Source organism: Myotis daubentonii, chromosome 5, assembly GCF_963259705.1.
Source record: "Myotis daubentonii chromosome 5, mMyoDau2.1, whole genome shotgun sequence".
NCBI classification, from domain to species: domain Eukaryota; kingdom Metazoa; phylum Chordata; class Mammalia; order Chiroptera; family Vespertilionidae; genus Myotis; species Myotis daubentonii.
Window position 1 is genome coordinate 7,381,429 of NC_081844.1, and position 23,393 is coordinate 7,404,821.

A 23,393-nucleotide genomic window follows, 5' to 3' on the forward strand; every position below is an offset into this window, starting at 1 on the left:
CCATCCATGCTTTTGTTCCGGCCCTCCGGTCCAGTTTAAGAGCCCATTGTGGCCCTCGCGTCAAAAAGTTTGCCCACCCCTGGTGTAGACCAAGGTGGCTCCTTGCAGACAGCAGCTGATTTCCCCACCTCCCTTGCCCACCTCTGCTCCTCACCAAAGCTATCTTTGCAGGTTCTGGCCGCCATCCAAGTTCCCCTGAGACAGCAGTGCCCCCCCCCAACCCCCCCCCCCACCCCCCACCCCCCACCCCCCCCCCCCCCCCCCCCGTCCCCTGAGCCATAGGCCAACCTTGACTCTGAGTGTTCAGGCCTGGCCTGCTCTTTGTTCTTACCATCCGTCTGCTTGGAAGGGCCCACTTGGCCCGCTGCCTGGCACTGAACTGCCCCCGGGTGTCTCTCAGGAGCTGCTCTCCAGGCTAGCCTGGAGCTTAGCTGTGTACCTGGAGGCCAGTGATGGACATGCACACACGTTTGCACACACCACACGGATACATGCATGCATGTGCTTGTACACAGCACATGTGCACACATGTCATATGCACATACATACATACACGTGCTTACACACATCACACAGTTATAAACAAAAGTTAGATTTTTATTTGGGAGGCTGTGTCTGAATTAGGAAGGGGCTGCAGGGCTGGGAGGCCCTGGGCAGGAGGCCCTAAGCCCCTTCCCCCAACACGGCCAAAGCCTCAGCTCTTGGCCACCACCCTGTTGGTCTCAGTAGCAAGGCAGACTGACCTCCCAGTGGAAGGCCCCAGCCAGCCAGCCAGGAAGCTCTAGGGGGCGTGGCCGAATCCACTCCCATCTTCCGGGCAGGGACCCGGGGCAGGATGCAGGCCCGCCCCACACTCAGGGGAGGAGGACCGGCAGCTTATGAGCTGGTGCCCAGAGGGCCAAGGAGGAAGGAGGCGCAGTCCCGGGCTGCCTCGGTTTCCCCTACTGTAGGAAGAAGACTCAAATTGCTTCCGTTCTGCAGGAGCAGCATGTGGGTGGGAGGCGGGTGGCTGGGAAAGGAGCCACATTGGCTGCTGCAGGGAGTGGGGACAGCATTGTACCCCGAACGCCCAGGCCAGACACCTCTGGGAGTCATATCTGGGCTGCTGCCGGGGAGCAGGGAAGAGGCCGGACCTTCTGTTCAGAGACGTCCTGAGGCGCTGGCTGGGTCCCAGAGAAGCTCTGAGGGAAGGATTGGCTCTGGGGAAGGCTCAAGGTGGCTCTGGAGGGGCCGATGGGGGTGGTGGTGGGGGCAGTGCCCCAGCCACAGTCCAGCCCACTCCTCAGGGTTTACGAACCAGAACTGGGGACTCTTGTGGTTGCCAGGTCCATCCTCCCCTCTTATCCCGGACAGAGAGAGGGTTCAGGTGGGAAGGGGTAGCGCTACAGAGCAGACGGTGCCCTTCCCAAGGGAGAGGGCGGCCAGTCGAGGAGAAGGAGGAGGGGGGAAGAGGAGGAGGAGACGGCAGGTGATGCTCTGTGTCCAGCGCGGCCAGTACCCAGCTTCATCCCAGAGTCCCCAGCCCATGCCGGCGTGAAGGGAGGGCCGAGCACTGGGGCGGGGCCTCAGATCCAGACGGTGGCCTTCCCCTCCCTGCTGCTGGCACTGCCTTTCTCGGAGCCCGCTCTAGGTTTGGCGCCCGGCCGGCCCTGGTCCCCGCCCGTGCCCCCCGACGTGGCACTGCCTGACCCGGAAGCGGAGGCGCCGGCCCTGGGGGGCCCCCGGGTGGCCGCGGGGAGGCCGGGGCAGGGCGGGCGGTCACGGTCCCCGAGCGCGCGCGCGTCCCGCAAGGTCCGCAGCGCGGGGCTGGGCGGGTCTTGGTCGTGGGCGCGCGCGCGCACCACCAGACTGTAGTCGGGCGGGTAGGCCAGGCCGGCGGGGGCGGGCAGCGGGCAGGGCAGCGGGCGCGGTGCGGGGCTGGGAGAGGTGGGCGCAGGGCGCCGGGCGCGCACGGCGTCCTTGGCGCTGCCCAGGCCCAGGTGCGCCATCTCGCAGAGGTTCAGCAGCAGGCAGAGGCAGCTGACCACGTACATGACCAGCAGGAAGACCGTCTTCTCCGTGGGCCGCGACACGAAGCAGTCGACGACGTGCGGGCAGGGCCGGCGGCTGCACGGGAAGAAAGGCGGCACCTCAAAGCCGTACAGAAGGTACTGGCCCACCAGGAAGGCCACCTCGAAGGCGGCCCGCGCCACCAGCTGGGCCACGTACACGCGCATCAGGCCCTCGCGCTGGATACGCCGCCGCCCGTCATGCGGCCCGTTGGGGCTCGGGGTCCCCGCCGCCTTGGCGTCCGCACCGAGGCCCTTGGCTGCGCTCGCATCCTCCACCTCGTCCTCCGCTCCCAGGCCTTCTGCCACCCCCGGCTCCTCCTCTTCCTCGCCCAGGCTCAGCATGGGCTCCTCCTCTCCCAGGTCGATGGGCTCGGGCCAGGTGGGGTGGGACGACGGGGGCAGCGGTAGGGGCGCGCGGGGCCCGCGCTTGCGGCGCGGGGCACGGCGGCGCTCGTACTTGGCAGCGCGGGCCAGGCGGTGCACGGCGTAGCCCAGGTACATGACCGAGGGCGTGGAGATGACCACGATCTGGAAGACCCAGAAGCGCACGTGGGACAGGGGCGCGAAGGCGTCATAGCAGACATTGTCGCAGCCCGGCTGCCTGGTGTTACAGGTGAACTTGGTCTGCTCATCCGAGTAAATGGACTCGCCTCCGACGGCCGTGAGCACGATCCGGAAGACCACCAGCACCGTGAGCCACACCTTCCCCACGAACGTGGAGTGGTGGTGGATCTCCTCCAGCAGCCGCGTCAGGAAGCTCCAGCTCATGTTGGTCATAGGGGCGGGGAGCGGGACCTGTGGGCCACAGCAGAGCTCAACCCGGGGTGGGAAAGAGGAGGGCGGGAGGGGATGTGGGGATGTGGGTTGGCAGGACCTGAGGACTCAAAGGGGAGCTCAACCCTGGGTGGGGGACTAGAGCTAAACCCATGGCCAGGAGGAGCACTGGGGCAGGAGTCCTGGCGCTGGAGCCAGGGCCCCAGAGGGCAGCTCCGCTGCCTTCCACTGAAGGAACAGCCCCCCCCCTTGCCTCTGCCCCTGGGGTGCCCCACAGGGAGGCGGGGCCTGGGTTGGCAAAGGACAGACCCCATGCAGATGGACAACAGGCTGTGCTGCTCCCGTGGACCACTCACCCCTGCGAACCCCAGGTCCCAGTGGCCTGGAGTGCAGCCAGCCCCTCCTGCTCTCCCCAGGAAAGCTTGGTTCTGTGCAAGCCTCTCCCATCCCTCACCTCTGGAAACCCCACCCTAGGCCCTGAGAGCCACAGGGAGTCAACTGGGTGAGCCAACTTCATGGGGTCACCTAGAAATCAGAGGCCAGCCTCACTCAGAGTGTGGGGGCCGCACAGCCTCAACCCTCACGCACGCTTGGCCCCCACCCTCCTCAGCCCCCAGCAGTACCTAGCTGCATGAAGTCCTCTTCCCAGCACGGGAGGGGGGCCCCAGCTTGCCCAGCTCCCCAGTGCCTCACTCCGTCTAATCTCCCATCCCCCACACACTCTGCAGCCTCATGCGCCCCTAGGCTCCCAGCAGCTCACCCCTCCCCAACCCACACCCTCACAGGGGAATCTGGTCCCTCTGCCTCTGCAAAGGACCCCCAGGCTCCTTCATGCCCTCCCTCTGGTCCAGATGCACCAGGGGCTGCTGCCCAACTCTCCGGCTGCTCCTCCCTCTCATGGGTGCCCTCATGTCCTCTGCAGTCATAGTGGGGAAATCCCAGCTGTAAGAGGGTGGGGTGGGGAGTGGATTAGGCCAGGCACCTGTGCAGATGGAACCATGTCCATTGAGGCAACTGTGACACTCAGAACAGCCATAGGCCACTCACCACATCCCAGACCAATGCCCCTTTCAGGCCAGCTGATCCCTGGGTGGGCCTGTGCCCAAGAGAAGAGCCTCTTTGGGGAGGGCCACACAACCCCAACTCCCTGTGCCTCCCAACACCCACCTTCCCCACAGCCAAGGCCAGTACCTGCTCCCAACACCCACCTTCCCCACAGCCAAGGCCAGTACCTGCTCCCAACACCCACCTTCCCCACAGCCAAGGCCAGTACCTGCTCCCAACACCCACCTTCCCCACAGCCAAGGCCAGTACCTGCTCCCAACACCCACCTTCCCCACAGCCAAGGCCAGTACCTGCTCCTGGATAGTCTGGGAAAGGAGACCCCTGAGTGCCCAACTCTTCTGGCCCTCCCTCCTAGAACAGGCCTGGAGGCAGTGTGGGCAGGTGTGGGATGGAGAGGCAGAGACAAGCCGGGCTCCGGGCCCTCTTTATGCAGCTGGGCCTCTCCCTGGCGGGAGGTGGGGAGGAAGAGGGGGTAGTCAGGGTTCCTGGGGAAATGACCCCACTTCCTTACATCTGTGTGCACACCTCTGAGCTACACATAATGCAATGCAAACACAGACACACACACGCATACAGGTGTACAACTATCCTCACAGACAACATGCACTCTCACATGAGTACACATATAAAAAAATACCCCGTGTACGCACATTCAAACACTCAGACATGTGCATACAGGTGTACAATGAACTCACAGATATGCACACTCAAGTGTGCAAACACTTAAACACTTGTGCACACAGTCACCACACACAAATACTCAGACACACGTGTATGCAGATATGCACACTCCCATGTGCACATACACTCATGTGTGTGCAGACTCAGTGCAGGCCAGTCCCTTCAGGGCCACCTTCTCCCTCACTCTGCCTCAGGCAGGGACTCACAGAGGATCCCTCAGGCCCCAGACTGGCTGTTATTCATGACAACCTCTGCTCTTCCAGGACCTGTTCCACCCTGACCTGACACCTCACAGGAGGCTAAGGCCCACACCACCGCCCAGGAACCAGAAAGGGGTGGCAGAACAGCCCCCACTTCTTTCCTCTCTCCCAAGACATGGGGGCAGTCTCAGGGTGCAGACAGACTTGACTTGTGCTTTGGGGGTCAGTATTCACAACTGGTTCTCTGGGGAAACCCTTTATGTCTCATTTGGCAATCCCTGTGGTGGAAATACTCCCCTCACACCCATGACCAACTCATGAGATGTGGCAGGGGGAGCTTGAGACCAGCTCTAGCTTGGCACAGGTCAGACTCTGCCCCGGGGGGTAAGGGATGATGCAGTCAGGGCCACAGAGACCTGATGTACAGAGAAGAAGAGGGCAGATGAGAGTGGTCAGCGAAGGGCCATCCTGAGCAGGAGGGGGAGTGAGCCGCTCTGTGCCGTGGGGTCTCAGACAGCCTTCGGGCAGGGCTAGAGGCCCTGGCTCTTCAGACCAGGTGCACGTCCATGTGCCCATACATGTGTGTGCAGGACCTGTGTCACACATTCCACAGTTGGGGGCTGGCATTGCTCAGCTCTAGCCTGGAAGACCCCTGCCCTGGTCTGAGTGACATGCACAGGAGTCCTCAAATCCACACCTTCAGCTGGTGCTGCCTCCTGACCTGGCACATGGATCCAGAGGACCAGTCCCAGCACTTTAGGAAATTCGCCTGGAGCATCTGGTGGTGCCAGAGTAAGGAAGTGCTGGCACGAGCCCCCCACCCCCACCCCTACCACACACACTGCGGAGGGGTATGGCAAAGCAGTACAGTAATTCATGGAAGGAGCTCCCCATGGGTGTCCGGAACCAGATCAATTTGGGCAATAGAGTGGATAAAGTAGCAATATAGGTTGAGTTATAGATTATTACCAAGGTATAAAATAAACGAGTCCCTACTGATACAAATTATTGAATAAATAACTAAATGGGGAAAAGGAAATTCTAAATAGATTTTGCAGCCACTGTACCCTCCAGGAGGGGAGTCCAACCCCCCATTCCTCAAGGGCAACTGCCCAGAGTGCACAACAGGAAGGGAGAGCAGAACTTGTAAATGTCACCGCAGGTGGGGACCAGAACCCACCTGCAGTGAAGAGCCGGGTTAAGAGCACGGGCCTTGCAGTGGTGTGGAAGGGCCTGCCTTTGCTGCCCCCCCCCCCCCCCCCCCCCCCCGCCAAACCTCAGCCCAGGTGACCATGAGACAACAGGAGACAAGTTCCAGGAGTGGCTCCTACATCAACCCAACCATCAACACAGCCAAGGGCATCAGGCCAGGGCTCTGAGGGACCAAGGGGACCCAAGGTATGCATGCCCAGTGGGGCCCTGGGGACAGAGAAGTGAGGACCACATGCCTCATGGGAGTAACCGGGAACATCAAAGGTCATGGGAGCCCTAGCCGATTTGGCTCAGTGGATAGAGTGCTGGCCTGTGAACCAAAGGGTCCTGGGTTCGATTCTGGTCAGGTCAAGGGCACATACCTTGGTTGCAGGCTCCTCCTGGCCCGGGCCCCGGTCGGGGCTCATGCTGGAGGCAACCAATTGATGTGTTTTTCACACATCGATATTTCTCTCTTTCTCTTCCACTCTCCCTTTAAAAAAAAAAAAAAAAGGAAAAATATTCTCAGGTGAGGATTAATCAAAAAAAAATAATAAAAAGGTCATGGGAAACATGGGAAAGCACTGGTGTGGGAAAGTAGTTAGAGTGTTTGCCTGTGCACTGAAGGGTCACAAGTTCGATTCCTGGTCAAGGGCACATACCTGGGCTGCAGGTTCGAGCCCCCACTCTAGTCTGGACTTGTGTGGGAAGTGACCAATCAATGGTGAACGACCTTCTCACACCATTGCAAGGCCTGTGCTTTCACACTGATGTTTCTCTCTCCCTCCCTCCCTCCCTCCCTCTCCCCTTCCCTCCTTCCCTCCCTGTCTTCCCTCTCTCTAAAAAAAAATCAATGGAAAAAATATCCTCAGTTGAGGATTAACAAAAAAAATTAAAACATTTTATTTTTTTAAAAAGATATTTTATTTTTTACAGAGAGGAAGGGAGAGGGATAGAGAGTTAGAAACATCGATGAGAAACATCAATCAGCTGCCTCCTGCATATCCCCTACTGGGGATGTGCCCGCAACCAAGGTGCATGCCCTTGCCTGGAATTGAACCTGGGACCCTTCCGCCCGCAGGCTGACGCTTTATCCACTGAGCCAAACCAGGTAGGGCAAATTAAAACATTTCTAAAAGGTCATACGAAACACAGGGAAATCTGAGGGAAGTGTGGGTGGGCTACAGTTTTGATTGTCCCATGGCATATGGGCGTGGGGTCACCTGGTCTTCTTGGTCTCTACAACTTCTTTATAAACCGCAATAGTTACCGCCTATCACTCCGAGTCCCCGCTCCCATCTTTTCTCCCTACTTGGCATATATTTGTCGGTCTGGAGGCTGCACGTTTGGAGTATGGACTTTGGCTGGTGACCTGTTCTGGGCTGCAGTGAGGCTATCAGTGCTGCTGGGAGGCTGTGGCCAGCAAGGGCCCAGCTGGGCCAGCAGGAAGGGGGGCTGCTGGCCCTTCAGGGATCCAGACCCTGGGGGTTTGCAGGGACCTTTGTTCACAGGGAATCTCACCCAAAACTCTGTATCAGAGCAAGCGTAGATAAGAACTGCTCAGAGATCCAAGATGAGGTTTGTGTGTGTGTGTGTTTTGCAGGGGTGGGGGGGGGGGGGCAGGGGGAGCAAAAAGAACCTGGGTCTGGGAGGTGACAGATCTTGAATAGTCAGCAAGGGTGTTGGGAGTGATGACTGCTGGGCCAATGTGAGCACAAACAGGGGTTCCCCATGACAGCTGGCTGGTCATCCCTACCAAGAGCCCGGAGGGAGATGCCTGACTGTGGGCTTTAGGATGGCCTATCCTGAGATAGCTGGCTTACTACCCCCAGGCCAGACCTGGAGAGTGGCCTCTGCAGGGGTGGGCAGCTGAGCTCTCCCTGCTCCAAGTACCCCCACCCCAGATCTGAACAAAGGTTCTAGGAGGTGGGGGTGGGGAGGTAGGGCTGAGAGCCAGGACAGCCTAGCGCCATCCTGTAGTGCAGCAGGCCATGGCCTGGCCAGCAATTTCCTTCCCATCCCTGGCCACACTTCCTCCCAGCACCCCTTAGGGCCATGCGGGTGGGACTTTCCTCTGCTGAGGTGGGGCTGTGGGCAGGGCCCCAGTGCTCAGCTCGCCATGTGGCAGGGGGACCCTGCCCTTGGAACCTTCGGGCAGTGGAATGAGGAGTCTCAGGCAGCGCTTTCCCCTCCATGAGGACATAGGGACCCTGCATGCACCTGCCACTGATAGTCTTCATCCACAGGTGAGCACCCATGAATACCTCAAGATGGCCCTGCCCTGCGAGCCTGAGGCCTTAGCTGGAGCCCAGAGTCGGCTCCCACCTGTCCACCCACTGAGGGGACCTGGGGGGCACAGGCCTGGTGCTGCATGCCCACCTCCCAACCTTAGCTCTTCTCCCAGGTTTCCCCTTGTCAGCTCTGTGGTGATCCCATGGGGTTCAGTCTTTCCAGGTCCCTCCCCAGGACACTTAATTCCCATCCTGGAGGTCCCAGTTGTATTTTGCCTAGACTTCCTGGGCAGCCAGGAACCCAAACCCCAGGCCTGGGGATCCTCTACCATAACTGCACAGCAGCTCCTATGCACACCACAGTCTACCCCCAACACCCACCCCCATCCCTACCCCCAGCAGCCCAAGGAGGGTTGCAGGCTCTGACAGATTGGGTCCCAGGGAGCCTGGGATCTCAGCCAAAGCCCTCATCCTCCCAGGGCCTTCAGGGCTGGCCTCTGGACTCTGACTCACAGGTGTGCACACTCCCTCCACACCAGGAGGGAGAGGTGCCCTCACCATGCTCAGCAAATGCAGAGAGGTGAAGAGATACCTAGTTCTGGGGAGAGTGGGTACATCCCAGGGCTATGAGGTGCAGGTAGGAACCCGAGGAACCCCTCTTAGGTGCAGTTGGAACTGGGAAGTGAGGGAGTTCCTCCTGAAAGGGTGGAGGTGTGGTGGGCGTGGCCTGGGGAGTAAGTCATGGTGGCACAGCCCAAACAGCTCCAGCAGCCTGGCCTTTGCCCCCTCCAGAACTCCCCATGCACTGCTGGCCCAGGTTAGAATGCAGAGCCCCTCACCCACCCCTGCAGGGTGCCCACAACCTCCACTCCTCCTAACCCCCTCACCCCCACCTCTCAAACTGCCCTGGGTAAAGCCACCGCAGCCAGCACTCTGCCACCTTTCTCAACGCAGAACATGGGTCACTTTTTCTCTGCACTCCCCAACCCCTGCCATGTCTACCTGGTCCCCCACAGCCCAGCACACCACAGGCCCTGAGCAGGCGCTGCTCTGCCCTGTGCAGCAGCCCTGATCACTCCTGGACCAGCTGCTGCCCCTTGCCAAGCCCTCTGCCAACTCCTGCTCACCATCTGTGCTCTGGCAAAGACAACTCATCATTTCTGTGGCATATTGGGGGCACCTCCTGGAGGACATGCGCCTGTTCTACTCTGTTGGTCCCCCAGGCCCAGACCTGAGGACCTGGGACCCAAAAAGACTTAAGGAAAGTCCGTCCCAGGCCATGAAGAGGCTGGCTGGTGCCAGGTCAGGTGTGGAGGGCAGGGAGGTGTACCCATCCTGGCTTGACTGCCCACATATAGGGGTGGGGCTCCCAGATTTCCCCCAGGCATCCACAGCCTGAGGCCCCAGCCTCTGGACACACTGCAGCTGCCTGCCGTGGGCTGGTCAGTCCCGCACAGCTTACGGGTTCCCAGCTGCTGGAGGAGGTTCTGGGCGCACACCCCTTCTCTCCCTGCTGACCAGCTGGCCTGAGCAGCCTCCCCCCTCAGGTCTTGCGATCCCAGAAGACCCTGCTGGCAGGATCTACCTGGGCAGTGGTCTTGAGACAGATCCCCCAGAATGAAGGGACACCTGGCCAGGCCCAGCACCTGTGACTTCCTGGGGAATGCCCTTTTAGGAGAGGCTAGACCAGACCTGAAACCCTGGTCCAGAGGGGAGGGTGACACTGCTCAGCCCCAAAGGGCACCCCACAGCTGGTCCCCTAGATAGCACCCTACCTTTTTCAGGCCAGAAAATGCAAGTCCCTCTGAGCCCTTCCACCTGCTGGCTGGTCAGACACTGGCCTCCAAGGGTGTACACCCGGCAGAATCCCTGCCCGATCCAGGGCCACCTCTCACCACCAAGCACAATGCAGGGGGGAGGGCCTTCAAGGGCCCCATTGTTCCCCCGAAGGCCCCGGGTCTGAATCCCTGATTGTCCCTAGAATTGTATGGGGCCAAGAGAAGGAAGGGCCTCCCCCAGGCTGGGTGACAGTGCATTGGGAGGCAGCCAGCCTTACCTGCCCAGCACCCCTCTGTCCACTGCCCCATGTCCAGGCCCAACTCCTGCCAGGCCTGCTCTGTGCATCTGAGGGTATGGACCACGCCCAGCCTCCCCTATTTTTTCTGCCTCCTCCAGGTCTGTGTCCACAGTTTGTCTTGGTCCCACTGCAAGAATATGGCCTAGGCATGGACCACTATACCACAGGCCACCACAGCTGCCCTGGCCTGAGTGGCAAGGGAGGTGTCTTCTCAGCCCCCAGGGAGCCTGTAACCTCAACAGAGGCCCCCAGGTGTCCTTCCAGAGCTGAACTCTCCCAGACCATCAGGCCAACTGGGCTTAGTAGACTGAGGGAGTGTATGACACAGAGGCCTCTGGGACGCAGGGATCCAGCCCTTGTAGTCTCAGACCCCATCACCACCCCCACCTGGTTCAGGGACCAGGAGGGTAGCTGGGGCAGGATGAGCCCCCAGGGCCTTCTCCTCCCAGCCTCATTGCCTTGGGGAGACAGTGGGAGAGGTGTGTACTCCCTGCCTCAGGGCAGAAAACAGCCCAGCCTTGGGGGACCCCTTAGTGCCCCTGGGCAGGGCACCCCTGCTGGTCTCCGAGGTGTGGAGCTGGGGCATGTGGAGAGCCTGGGGAAGTAGTGTGAAATCGGGGAGCAACCCCACTGGCCACTAGCCCAGAGTAGCCAATATGGGGTAGAACCTGCTGCAAGCAGCCCTCTTAGAGCTGGGTGTTTAGGAGGGGGGCTGCCAGAGTGGGGGTCCAGCATGAAGGATTCTGGGCCAGGGCGGCAATCCAGGGACTCAAGGACACTCTAACCAGCAGCTCTTTATTAGGATGTGGGCCCAGATCCCACAGGAGAGTGGGACTGATCAGGGGCACCCAGAAAGAGGCTGGCAGAGCCAACCTTGTAAGGGGCACCCTGGCCACCAGGGTGGGTGCAGGGTCCTGTCCAGGGAGGACACAGCCGTTGGCATCCTCAGGAGCAGCCAGTCCCTTGGGCCTTCTTGATTTCCTGCCAGAGAAAGAGGGGCTTACCCTGGATCCCAAGTCCGCTGTCCCAAGCCCTTCCCGGCACAGAGATCTATCCCTTGCCCCTGGCAGAGCCCACCTCCGAGAGTGCCTCCTTCAGGCTCCAGTAGGCCTTGTCCAGGTTGTCGTTGACAATGATCAGGTCAAACAGACCGGGTTCCTTGCCTGAGAAGGGGGGAGGGGGTACAGGGCCCTTGGAGGATCAGTGAGGGGAGGGGGCTGTGGGTGACAGCTCTTGCCCCTGCCTCCCACCTCTAGCAGATGAGTTGCCTGCTATTGGGGAGGGTGGGGGACACTGGCTGCACCCACACTCACTGCTTTCCATGTCCGCCTGTGCAGCGGCCAACCGTTTGGCCAGGCTCTCCTCTGTCTCCGTGTTCCGCTGCCGCAACCTCTGTTCCTGAGGTGCCTAAGGAGGGTCAGAGCCTGCAGGGCAGCCTTAGCCCCTCCTCCACCCCTCCCTCGCCTGGCTCCCCACCCCCACCAGGACTTCCAGCGTGGGTGGCTGCACAAAGATGTAGATGGGCCTTAGGTCGGTCTTCTTTAAGTTCCGCACACCCTGGAGGTCCACGTCCAGCACGCAGATCCGGTTCATGGCCTGCACCACTCGTACAGCCGCTTTGCTGGGAGGCAGGAGGGGCAGGGCCATTCAGCAGGGCTCCTTGGTTCCTAGCACCCAGACCATCTCCACTGCCATTCCCTGGGGTTCTGCCTCCCCCATTCCCTGCTCTGGGAGCCTGAAGGGGCCGTCAGCATCTGCTCCCCTTTCCGGAAGCACTCCCTCAGTAACCCTTTCATACTGGGCCATCTGCTAGGCTGGGGGCAGCAGTGGTGAGGGGCAGGAAGGCCCTGGCTGTCACCACTGGGCTCAGGGCTCCCAGGTGCTCACCATCCAAGGGTAATAGCAGCCCCAGTGGCCCCCAACGGGGTGGAGCATGGCGGTCACAGGGGGACTCAGGTACAGGCTGCGCATAGCAAGCCTGGACCCGCCTGTACAATGATACTGCTCTGGATGTGTGGGAGGTGGACAGCTGTTGCTGGGCTGGGGACTCTCCCAGGCTGCCCTAATTGTTGGAGGGAAGAGGAGGGGGGCTGAAGTGCAGCCCACAGACCTCTGAGACCCAGGTCCTCTGAGTCTTCACTGCACACCAGCCCATCGCTGGCTGCCCGTGCCCACAGGGGCCTGGCCAGGTGGGGTGGAGAGGGGACAGGAGGGGGCAGCCTTGACAGCTCAGGCTTCTCTTCGACCTTGATCCCTGGAAGGGCTGGGTCCCTCACCCTGACAGCCCACAGGGAGAAGCCCTTGCCCGGGCCGCCCACTCCTGTCCCCAGGAGGTTCGGAGGCTGCTGAATGTGACTCACCTAGTCCCATACAGGTTCCCCGAGAACTCAGCGTGCTCGATGAAGTCCCCGGCAGCGATGTCCCGCTGCATCACCTCCCTGGTCACAAAGTAGTAATCTACAAGGAGCAGGAGCTGTTGAAGCTGTCCACAGCCAGGCCACATCTGCCCATGCAGCCACATGTGCAGAGCCAGCTTCTGTTCTGGGCCTGTCTGCCCATCTGTCCATCCACACCCAGAGTGTTCCAGTCACGGGGCAGGGAGATATCTGAGGAACGGACAGATACCGCCTCTCACACCGTCCTCACTGAAGGGACCTGGAGACTGCCAGCTTCCACAGGAGAGGTTGGGGACCTGGAGACTGCTGGTTTCTGGGGGGAGTTGTGGGGGGGGTCCTGGTGACTACCAACTTCAGTGGAGGAGGCTGAGGAACTTCAATGCTCTGCCTCAGGAAGGTACAAACACCCTACTAAGGTTGTGATGTCAGAGAACCCTAAAGGGTGTGTATGGCTGACCCCAGCTTTACAGCCATGTGTAATGCAGTGCACCAGCAGGGACCAGTGCCCCACAACTGCCTGGTGCTGGGATCAGAACCCTGCTGTGGACAGCTGGTGTTAGCATGAGATTTGATGCCTATTATCCAACGAGGCCTGCCCACCCACCCACCCTGAAGGGCCCCCATCAGATGGGGAGAATGAGGCCTCATGCATCACCCTGACAAGTGTGTGTGTGTGGGCTCCAGACCTGTACTGGGGCACTGAGGAGCAGGGCCAGCTTACCTTTGCCATTCTCCTCTCCAGGCCTCGGGTCCCTCGTGGTGTCTAGGAACAAGCATCTGTGACCCATCTGGACCATCACATCCGGAGCCCACACGACCCATCCCAGGGCCTTCCCAAAGGGCCCAGTTCAGCCTATGTGGGAGACTTCGGCGGGCAGGGGGGGTCAAAGTATGGGCAAATCCCCTGTGTGAGAGAGGGTTCTTGGGGGTGTTAGCAGTGTGGGCAAGTCCCTATGTATGTGGATCAGCAGGGCCCCACAAACCCCCTGGAACCTCACGGGACACGCTGAATCCGAAGATGCTGCCATGATCCTGCAGAAGTCTCTTGAGCAGGGTGCTCTTTCCGGCCCCAGAAGGTCCACTCAGGACAACAGGCCTTGGTCCTGACATCCCTGTGGGTGAGTGGGAGCAGATATCAGCAGGCCTGAGGGACCCCAGTGAGTGGGATGGCTGCAGTCACCACCCCCCGCCCACCCCCATTCTCCCAGCCAACTCTCCCCAGGAATCAGAGCTGAGGGCCATACTCAAGCCTTGGCTGCACCTTCTCAGCTGTGCACTCCTACCCCACCTGTGGAGCCTGGACTTCCCCTCCTGGGAGAGGCACATCTGGGCCCCCACCCCGGCATTTCCTAGGCACCATGCCCTAGAGGTGGCTGAGATTAACATCAGCAGAACCAAAACCCTGTTCTGGGAACTTCCATCAGGAAGTGAGGGGCTGATCCAGAGGGACTACAGCTTCCTGACCTCCCCTCCTCTCTGATACTCGACCCTCCCAACCAACAGCACAGGGCTCAGACATCTGCCACAGATGAGTGTGGGTGAAGCAGGGGTTTAGGAGGCATCAATCCTGACAGCTCTGTGCCCGCCTGACACCTCAAGGCCCTCCCCAGAACAGGACCTAATTCCTGGGTGGGCTAGGCCATCTCTGTCAGCCAGGGTGCTCGGAATAAGCTGGGAGGAGTGGGTAATCCCAGCCTGCTCTGACCTCTTAGCACTCAACTCCTCCCAGGACAATCAGCGCTGCCCACTCGGTGCCTTTGGGAAGAGGAGGCTGCTCCCGGCCCTTCAGTAGTGGCCTACCCACCCAGCCACGTAAGCCCAAAGGCAGAATGCCAGGTGCAAGTGTGCCCTGCCTCAGAGGGAAACCCTGATGGGCATGTGGGAACTGGACAGCTCCCTATGCAGGCCTGGCCCTGCAGGCTGTCTGGGGGGCCCTCTGATAAGGTGTGGAAGCCTCCAAGGTGCAATTAGTGGCCAGCAGACTGGCAATTAGGCCAGGGAGGGAAGGGCCACTTGGCTCAGGGATGCCCTGTTGCCCATCCCCAGCAGGGCCCCCACTGGGCACTGTTTTCCTAATCCACAATGTAGGCCAACTGGGTAATCTGGCTTAAGCACTGCTATTCTGGGGCTATCACACCACACACGTTTCCTGGAGAAGGTGGCAAACAGACACAGGAGGAAGGACCCAGAGGAGCCCATCAACACTGTCATCTCCAAGTGACTGACTCTTATCTCCTTGACCTCTTGCGAGTAGGGGAGGTCGGGGGACTTCAATGCTCTGCTTCAGGAAGGTACAAACACCCTACAAACACCACTACGAAAAGTACCGTTTCTATCTAGAGATAATCCCAGTGGACTCCTAGATTCTCACTGGCATCCCAGCTTTCCGACCCAAATACGTGCCACATACACACCTGCACACACGTGCGCTGGCTCTGAGCTTGTGGCCATTAGCCAAGTGCAGCCCTGTCTCTCCCTTGAGGCCTGGTACACAAGAGGTCTCTCCCTCTCTGGCAACCTTCACACAGCCCAGTCCTTTGCAGGAAGAATGTCCCATTGGCAGCCCAGCCTACTCCCCTGGATCTGTCCCGACTTCCTAGCACTGGGTGACTGGGGAGGGGAGTGGAGGGAGAGACCCAGCAAAGCAGTGGGGAGGCTGTGTGCCACCAGGTCCCGTGAGGGACTGAGGACTGGGGTCTGACCCCCACAATGCCAGCCTCTGGGCAGTGCTGGGTCTTTGCCTCTAGGGCTGGGCAGCTGCAGTTGTCCAGTGGCCTAGAACTCTTGGACCTGTGGCTGTGTTTGGTGCTACAGGAACATTAGTTCTTCCAGGGCAGGAGCAGCCCCAAGTGGACACATGGTGATGGCCACAGCCATGGACCAGGAGGCCTGCTGGAGCTGTGATCACAGTGGCAAGCCCTCAACCCAGTGGGCACTCATCCCCAGCACCCAATTTGGGGAGTCTACCTCTAGGGAGAAGAGGACCCAAAGGCACCCCTACCCTCCTGTTAGGGACTTGGGAGGTGCCCCTCAGGGGGGTTGGGAGCACAGAGAAGGGAGAGAGGCCCATCTGCCTGTTTGCACAGAAGCCCCTCAGGGACGCTCTGCTTTCTGTCATGTGTCTGCCATGGGAGGGTGCCCTACCTCATACCCCCACAACTCTGGGGGGCACCCTCCAGCCCCCAACTGTAACCTCGTCAGCAAGACCCAGGGCTTTCTCCAACATGCTTCCCCAGCAGTTGCTGCATTCCCCACACCTGCAGTAAGGCCACACCTCCTGACTGTGAGTTCTGACACCTGGAGACTGCCAACCTGCACAGGACTAGCCTTCAGTTAGGACCAAACATCACACACCAAGTCCCAGTGCTGACACCCCCACAGGGCACGTGGCACAAGTCCTGCTTATCACCTCACATCCAAACACTGGTTTCTATCCTGCGCCCTCCACCCTGTGTGGTGGGACACTGGGTAGGGGAGCCTGTCCCACTGAGCAGCACTCCCAGGCTCACTACCTACCTGCACTGGGCCAGCAGTGAGCAGGGGATGTATCCACACAGGATAGGCTGGCAGCTGCAAAGCTCACTCCCTGCCTGACTCTGAATCACTGCAGCCCTCAGCCTCTCCTGAGCCCCCACCTACATCAAGCCCAAGCTCCATGTGCCCCAGTGCAGCCATTACCTGCCCCACTCCGTAGTCTCATGTGGTGGAGTCCAGCCTGCTCACCCTGGCTCAGGGCATGTGTGCTGAGTCTTACCCTGAGGGGCCCACACAAACCAGCAGGGATGGCCTGTCCCTGCACAAGTGCCTAGAGAGCCGCGGGGGGACAGAGCACTCAGTAAAGTCACCGTCCACAGGACACCCAGCATGGGACGGTGCTTTGGCCCCAGTGCCTGCAGAACCAACCAACTGAAACGTGTGAGTCAGAGGAGTCATCTCTTGGGTATAGAGCCCTCTGGCTGGGGTATTCTGTGTTCTCCATTTCTTGACTATCCCACAATCCCAAACCCTAGTGGCCCTAGTGGCAAGAAACGGCAAAGTTCACAGGACTGCAATAAAAACCCAGATGCAAGCATGTGCATTCCGGAATGCTTTCCGACAGAACCCTGCCCAAGAAGCACCAATGTAGCCAGGCAGCCTTCTTCCAGAAGCACAAGGTGGAACCTCCTCTTCCCAGCTCCCACTTTCATCCCGCTCCGTCCCCAGAGCAGGACACTGTCACCACCCGTGTCTCCTCCCACGCCTCCACAAGACACCCAAGAAAAGGCATGGCCTCTGAGAACAAGGAGAGGAAAGGGCAAGCCCTGCCAGCCCTCGAGTAAGCTACAAGCCACAAGACGGGAGAGAATCTGGCTCAGGACAGCAGGTCAGGGCCCACCCCCCAAAGACACACATCCTGGCCAAGTAGCCTTGACAAACCACTCAGCCTTTGGGAACTTGGCTTGAAATGGGGTAGCCACAAAGCACCAGCCATTACTCCTCACTTCTCCCCACAGTGGGGCTGGAACTATTCCTCTCATAAAAGAAAGCTGGCCCCTCAAAAGCATGAGCAAGAGCCACACTGTCCGTGCAGGACTTGGGCCTGTATCGGTGCTGCATGGCATGTCTGGGTCTCTTTCCATAAAGGAGAAGAACCAGGATTCAGTCTTGTACCAAATCCCAATTCTGCACCACAGACAGAGGGCAGAGGAGGCACAAGAGGGGAGGGTCCCAGGCAAGCAAGCTACAAAGCAGGAAGGGCAGAGGTACTACGGAATCATCCTTGCTCTCAGAGAAGAAACTGAGACCCTCAGGTACAGAGTCAGCAGGGACTGGGGGAGACAGAGGCCTGGCACGCGGAGGTAGCAAGGACTTGGAGCTGACTACAAAAGTACCTGCCCCCATCCCAGCGCTCCCAGGGGCTCACCCTCATTACTAACTTTCACTGTTGGTGGGCTGGAGTCACCTCTTTCCACCCCAAACACATCACAATACCCTCTTCATTTCTGCTCTTCCTCAGATCAACTGCACATTTTTTTCAGGCTATGGTGAACATGCTACAAAAAAACCTGAAGTTTACAGTCTAGGTGTAAAATAAATTTTTTTGGTGTGGCTGAATAGAAAAGTAGTGACTGCACTGCTATAACTCCCGGAATCTGCTACTCAAGAAAATAACTGAGCCCTGGCCAGTTTGGCTTAGTGGATAGAGCATCAGTCTGCAGACTGAAGGGTCCCGGGTTTGATTCTGGCCAAGGGCACATGCCCAGGTTGCTGGCTAGATCCCCAGTAGGGGGCGTGTAGGAGGCAGCCAATCAATGATTCTCATCCTTGACATTTCTCTCTCTCTCCCTCTCCCTTACTCTCTGAAAGCAATAACAAAATATTTTTTTTAAAAAGAACAATTGTAAACCTACTTTAAAAAAAAAGGAAAGGAAATAACTGATATCACCCATACCAAAGATCAAGGGCCAGGTCTAAGTGAACCCAGAATCTAAACAAAGTCCTAGCACACTACACCTGTCACAGGTGTGGCCCTGACCTGGGCATAAGCGAGTTTGGTGTTGCAGGCAGTTGTGTGACATTCTATGAGCAGGGATAGAGTGGAAACTCACATAGCAGGAAATTAAGCTTGTTAGTGGTAAGACAGGAAACCCCACCCCTCCCAGGTCCCTCCTAGGAGTGGAGAGGGTTTCCTGCATTCTTCACAGCAAGTCAGGGTCCGGGAGGTCTAAGAGTGACAAAAAGTCCAGAAAAGCCTGCAGGCAAGCTGCCTAGGGCACTCACAAGAGGCCAAGTCCTGGTTCCTCTTCCTGTCCCTGTGGGCCCCACCCATACAGGCCAGCTGTCAGCTCAGCGCACTGCTTCCCTTTTCCCAAGTGAGAGACCACAGTGATAACAGGCGAGGTGACTCGCCTCATTGCTGCTCCCCAAACCAGCACCTTCCCTCTCTGTTCCCAAAAGAATGTCTACGAACAGCAGATGGGCAGCCTCAGCAATCCAGACTTGAGGTCTCGGACTGAGAGAAGCCGAACATCCGATTACCACGTCCAAGTCAGGAATGCGTGCCCCAAGAACCTGCTCTAGGTGGTGTCTCTATCTGCACTGCCCAGCAGCCTTGGGGCAGGCCCCGCGAGCTGGGAGGGGTGGTGGGGACGATGCCATACCAGGCTCCTCAGGCGGCCACGCAGTGGCCTTTCACCTCCCGGGGTTTCCGGCTCTGCGGTGCGCCCACCTTGGGGGGGAGTGTCAGACTGCTTCCCTCTCTGCCCCTCCTCGTCCTTCAGGGTCCGCAATGGCATCCGCATGAAGTCCTCGGGCTGCAGGGGGGTTACAAGCTGTCTGGAGCTTTCCGTGCCAGGAGAATGTCCTCCTACGTTTTGAAAACTGGCACAGAGGAACCAGCTTTTAATGTGTCTAAGAAATGCGGCCACCAAAAGCAACTTTAACACCCAGACACACAGGACACAAGTTCAAGACGAAGGGCGACCCTAAACGAAGTCAATTCACCTCCATGAAAGACCGCATTACCCAGTCCTCGTGTCCCCGGCTTCGCTCGCTAGGACTCCGCGACAAGCCAGCCGTGCAAGCTACTGAGGACGGGGGGTGGGGTGGGGAGGGTGTTCCGGTGTCTACCCCCCCACCCCCGGTCCCCTGACGCACCCTGAAGCACGCGGGAAGCCACGTCCTGGGTGCAGGGGGAGAGCGGAACGCGAACGGCTCCGACTCTGCGGGTCGCGGCGGCGCCCAGGAAGGACCACCGGAAGCTGCGTGCGCTCAGACGCCACTCACCGCCTGCGGGGGCGCGGCCCAGGGCGGCCGCCGCCAGCCCCGCCACCGGGCGCCGCAGCATGAGAGGCCACGGCGCCACCCTCGGAGACGTGCGTCGCAGCGCCGCGCCCGCCCACTTCCGCTGGTGGGGCCGACGTCAGCGCAGCGCCCTGGGGGCTGACGTAAGCGCTGCGCGACGGAGTGCGTGCGGAGACTGCGGCCGCGCCGCGGAAGGGCTGTGTTGGCTCGGGGCTCCGGGAGAGCGGCGGTAGGTGCGGCGTCGCGCGGCAGGGACGGCTGCCCCCAGGGCGGTTTCGGGTCCCGCCGGCATCCTCCTGGGCAGCTCACGGCTTTCCCCTCTCCCGCCATGTCGCCGCCCGCAGTGCCCGGTCTGACAGATAGGGGGCAGCGAGACACCTGCACCTCCGCTCGGCCGTGGGGTCTGAATGCGGAGACCCCAGGCATTTGGTTTTGAAACTTCTGGTTTGTCACGCGGGAACCTCAGCACAGACAGAGGCTTCCCTGGGAGGGGAGGAAGGGCTTAGTAAGAGTACCTGGGCCTCGGCTCCTGCCACGCCACAGGGTCCCTTACCTCGCTGAATTGTGAGAATTAAATGACCTTGGAAAACAAGTTTCTGTTGCACTCCATGCGCAGAGCAGCTTCCTGACTCTAACTCACGAGAATGGGCCCAGGCCCTGCCCAGAGTTACCGAGTCAGGCTCTTTGGGAGTAGGACCTGGGCACCTGCTGATCACAAACCTTCCACAGGTGATTCTCATCCCAGGTTAGGGCGAGAGCTTGCTGGTTACTGGGAGAGACGGGCAGTGACCTGGGAATAACACACCCGTTTATAGATGTGATTTGGTTTGTGGCTTTCTTCTTGGCTGGGATTTGGCAAGGATCAATTCCTTTGGAAAAGCCGGCCTGTTAGAAATACTTTTCTTGCCCGGCCGGCGTGGCTCAGTGCTTGAGCGTCGACCTATGAACCAGGAGGTCGCTGTTAGATTACCAGTCAGGGCACATGCCTGGGTTGTGGGCTCGATCCCCAGTGGGGGGCAGGCAGGAGGCAGCCAATCAATTCTCTCTCATCATTGAAGTTTCTATCTCGTTCTCCCTCTCCCTTCCTCTCTGAAATCAATAAAAACACATTAAAAAAATACTTGTTCTTCCTTAGCAGGTCACACACTGGGCCAGTGACTGGTCTTGGGCCTCCACATGCCACAGTGGCCCTCAGGAGGAATGGCAGTTGTGGGCAGCATGCTTGGGTAAGCACCAGCTTCCAGGCCTCTTGTGATTGCTGTCATGGGGTCACCCAAAGGAATATCAACTCTGGAGCCTCAGGCCGCGCTGCCTAGGGAAGCCTCCCAAGCCAGTGTGTTATCTGGAGAATATACACAATACACATGTACAGATGCTTTGACAGGGCGTTGAGGGAGGAATAGAAGCCACTTGTGACTATTTAGCACCGGACAGTGGTGGTGGTCACTTTCCTATTCAGACCCTGTAACCAGTCTCTGCTCTGGGTCCCTGGAGAATGCCATGGCTTTCCTGCTGTTCCCGCAGGCACTGTCTGTTCCCCTTGCCCCATTGCTTCCCCCAAATGGGAAGCATGGTATGGTTAGTGTTGCCAGAGGAGAAAACCAGGGCAGGTTCCTTGTTTTTGTGGAATCTGGGGACAGGGATGTGACACTTGGAGTCTGAGTCAGTGTGAACATGGGGAAGGAACTCTGGCTACAGCATGCCCTGGAAGGCCCTCATCCTGGGAAAGGTTCATGTGGGAACCAGTGCTATAGTGGCAGAACACCAACATTCTCCAAGGATTGGCTCTATCCCCTTCCAGAAGCCTCCCCAGCCCACTGATCTCAGGTTCTCAGGAGAGGCTGTGCCTTGGGCTCCCTGGCACTGCTAGGCATAGGCCCTGCCTGACTGGTGCTGGCGCTCCGCCACCACCTCCTTTCTCCTGTCTTACACGTCTGAAGGCAGGGACTGGATTCATTTGGCCAAAATTTACTGAGTGCTCAGCTAATGGTAGGATTTAACAGTCAATAAGTTGTGGTTCTTGCCCCCAGGCCATCAGAGTCTAGCAGAGGAGATGGGCCCTCAGCCCTGGGTGTCAGCTGGGAGGTGCAGGAGGTGGGTCTAAATTCAAATTTGCATGAAAGCCACGCTGTAGGGGACTTAGGGGGTCATAAGGCAAGGCCCCAAGTGGGTGAGAGATGGGGCAGGGCAGGGCCTTGCCTCAGAGTATGTGCTTTTCCCCGTGTGGGAGGTTTTGAGTGTATGCCATGTTCAGAAGCTAGTGGGCTCCACAGGTCTTGCTGGGCTCAGGCTGCCCCAACAGCTCGCAGCAGACCAGGCAGCTTATTTCCCACAATTCTGGAGATGTTCTTGGGTCAGATGGCCACCTTCTCCATGTCTTTACAGGGCAGAGAGAAAGCCAGTTCCCGTCCCTTATAAGGGCACCATTCCTACTGTAAGGGCCCTACCCTCCTGATCTCTTGTAACCATAACCACCTCCCAAAGGCCCTGCTTTTGATGCGTTCTTATTGGGGGTTAGGGCTTCAACATGTGAATTTAGCGATACAAACATCCAGTTCACAGCACCAAGTCTGTGTTCCCCTAAAAGATTGTTTCCTGCTCCATGCTCATGTCCAGAGCTGCAGACATCTAGAAACTGCTATCCTAAGTCCCCTGTCCTCAGCAGTCTGAAAGTCTCTGTGCTCACTCCCCTTGGCCTCTTCCAAGACATGGGGTAGAAGGTGCTTTGACCATATCCCAAACCTAGGCGATCCCTGTGGGCACCCACAGGAGCTGGCCATTTTGGGCTTAGGGGGCACTCTGGTCCCAGCACCTGCCACTGACCAACATATGTGTCTGCAGCCTGTTGCGGCAGCATGTGGTGATAGGGGCTGCCCCTGTGGTCCGCTGCCTGCACATATCTTCGCGTCGGGCTGACAGCAGCAGAGCTTCGCTCACTCGTGTGCACAGACAGGCCTATGCACGCCTCTACCCCATGCTCCTGGTCAAGCAGGATGGCTCCACCATTCACATCCGCTACCGGGAGCCCAGACGAATGCTGGCGGTAAGCTTCCCTCCCTGGGGTGCAGGTCTAGGCTGGATAGGGGGGTGGGGGGAGGGAGGGCAGGTTATGGAACTCACTCCACACACCAAGATCAGACAGCAGCAGCAGGCTATATGTAAAACAAATTTAAAGAAACACTTCCTGGGTAAACAAGCAGAAATTTCTTTAAAGAGTAGAAACTTTGAAGGGAGAGAAGTGGCATACACTTTCTGGTCCCTTCCAGTGAATGAGTGCATGCCTTCCCTTCCTCTCCAGATGCCTGTGGACCTGGATGCCCTGTCCCCAGAGGAGAGGCGGGCACGGTTCCGCAAACGTGAGGCCCAGCTCCGAGGGAAGGAGGAGGAGCAGCCAGAGCTCCTTGACAACTTTGACCTGGAGCGGTACAAGCAGTTTTGGACCAAGAAGTGATCATACCCACAAGCTGCCCTGGCTCAGGATGCTGTAGAGGGGGAGGGCATTCATCTTTAAATTGAGTGTCAGGATTTTAAAACCACCTTGTCTTTCTTTCTCATACACCTGCTGGACAGGGCTCTCTGCGACTGAGCCCACTGGAGGGATCAGTTGGGTCAAATTGTGGTTTTAGAAAGAGCTTCAAAGGGCACATGAGCTGTTGACATGACAGAAGTCGAGGGTGCTCCTCCCACTGCAGGAAGTGCCTGCTACTGTCCAGCCAATTCTCAGCTCTGGAGCCTCCTCTGCCAACACTGCCTTTGCCTCAGTACCAAGGGCTTTCCCAGGCAGCACAACAACATGGGGAGTGGGTGGGATCCAAGGATGGTAGCACCTGGCCTGCAGCTGGCATACTCTGCCCCTCTCCAATGCTCCCCTAGCCCTGCCCCCTGACAGTGGGAAAGTGCTATCTGACAGAGGGGACAAGCAGAGCAGCCAGCCCCATTGCTAA

At 58.9% G+C, this 23,393-nt stretch overlaps 3 protein-coding genes across 20 annotated transcripts; 1 reads left to right on the forward strand and 2 right to left on the reverse strand.

The window, feature by feature from the left end:
* Nucleotides 1–576: 576 nt before the first annotated feature.
* GJC2 (gap junction protein gamma 2) lies at nucleotides 577–4,717 on the reverse strand. The gene has a single exon (XM_059695782.1). It carries the CDS (start codon nucleotides 2,826–2,828, stop codon nucleotides 1,566–1,568), a length of 1,263 nt encoding a protein of 420 aa, XP_059551765.1. The 5' UTR covers nucleotides 2,829–4,717; the 3' UTR covers nucleotides 577–1,565.
* A 6,327-nt stretch (nucleotides 4,718–11,044) lies between these two features.
* On the reverse strand, nucleotides 11,045–19,888 carry GUK1 (guanylate kinase 1). 16 transcript variants are annotated; one of them, XM_059695791.1, is made up of 10 exons: nucleotides 19,303–19,492; nucleotides 19,102–19,130; nucleotides 18,875–18,959; nucleotides 13,665–13,778; nucleotides 13,388–13,429; nucleotides 12,631–12,727; nucleotides 11,753–11,891; nucleotides 11,578–11,677; nucleotides 11,348–11,433; nucleotides 11,045–11,251 (listed from the first exon to the last, which is right to left on the reverse strand). In XM_059695791.1, exons 1-10 carry the CDS (start codon nucleotides 19,490–19,492, stop codon nucleotides 11,216–11,218), a joined length of 918 nt encoding a protein of 305 aa, XP_059551774.1. In that variant the 3' UTR covers nucleotides 11,045–11,215. The 16 variants fall into 16 exon arrangements, with proteins under 16 accessions (XP_059551774.1, XP_059551769.1, XP_059551778.1 ...); XM_059695786.1 differs by lacking the exon at nucleotides 19,102–19,130 and having other exon boundaries at nucleotides 19,432–19,548; XM_059695795.1 differs by lacking the exon at nucleotides 19,102–19,130 and having other exon boundaries at nucleotides 18,875–19,026; nucleotides 19,432–19,546.
* On the forward strand, nucleotides 19,545–22,982 carry MRPL55 (mitochondrial ribosomal protein L55). Of its 3 annotated transcripts, none has more exons than XM_059695804.1 (4): nucleotides 19,545–19,678; nucleotides 20,588–20,675; nucleotides 22,291–22,492; nucleotides 22,748–22,982. In XM_059695804.1, the coding sequence occupies exons 2-4, from the start codon at nucleotides 20,626–20,628 to the stop codon at nucleotides 22,898–22,900; spliced, it is 405 nt and encodes a 134-aa protein (XP_059551787.1). In that variant the 5' UTR covers nucleotides 19,545–19,678; nucleotides 20,588–20,625; the 3' UTR covers nucleotides 22,901–22,982. The 3 variants fall into 3 exon arrangements, with proteins under 3 accessions (XP_059551787.1, XP_059551789.1, XP_059551790.1); XM_059695806.1 differs by having other exon boundaries at nucleotides 19,570–19,678; nucleotides 20,585–20,675; XM_059695807.1 differs by having other exon boundaries at nucleotides 19,662–19,682; nucleotides 20,585–20,675.
* Nucleotides 22,983–23,393: the final 411 nt, after the last annotated feature.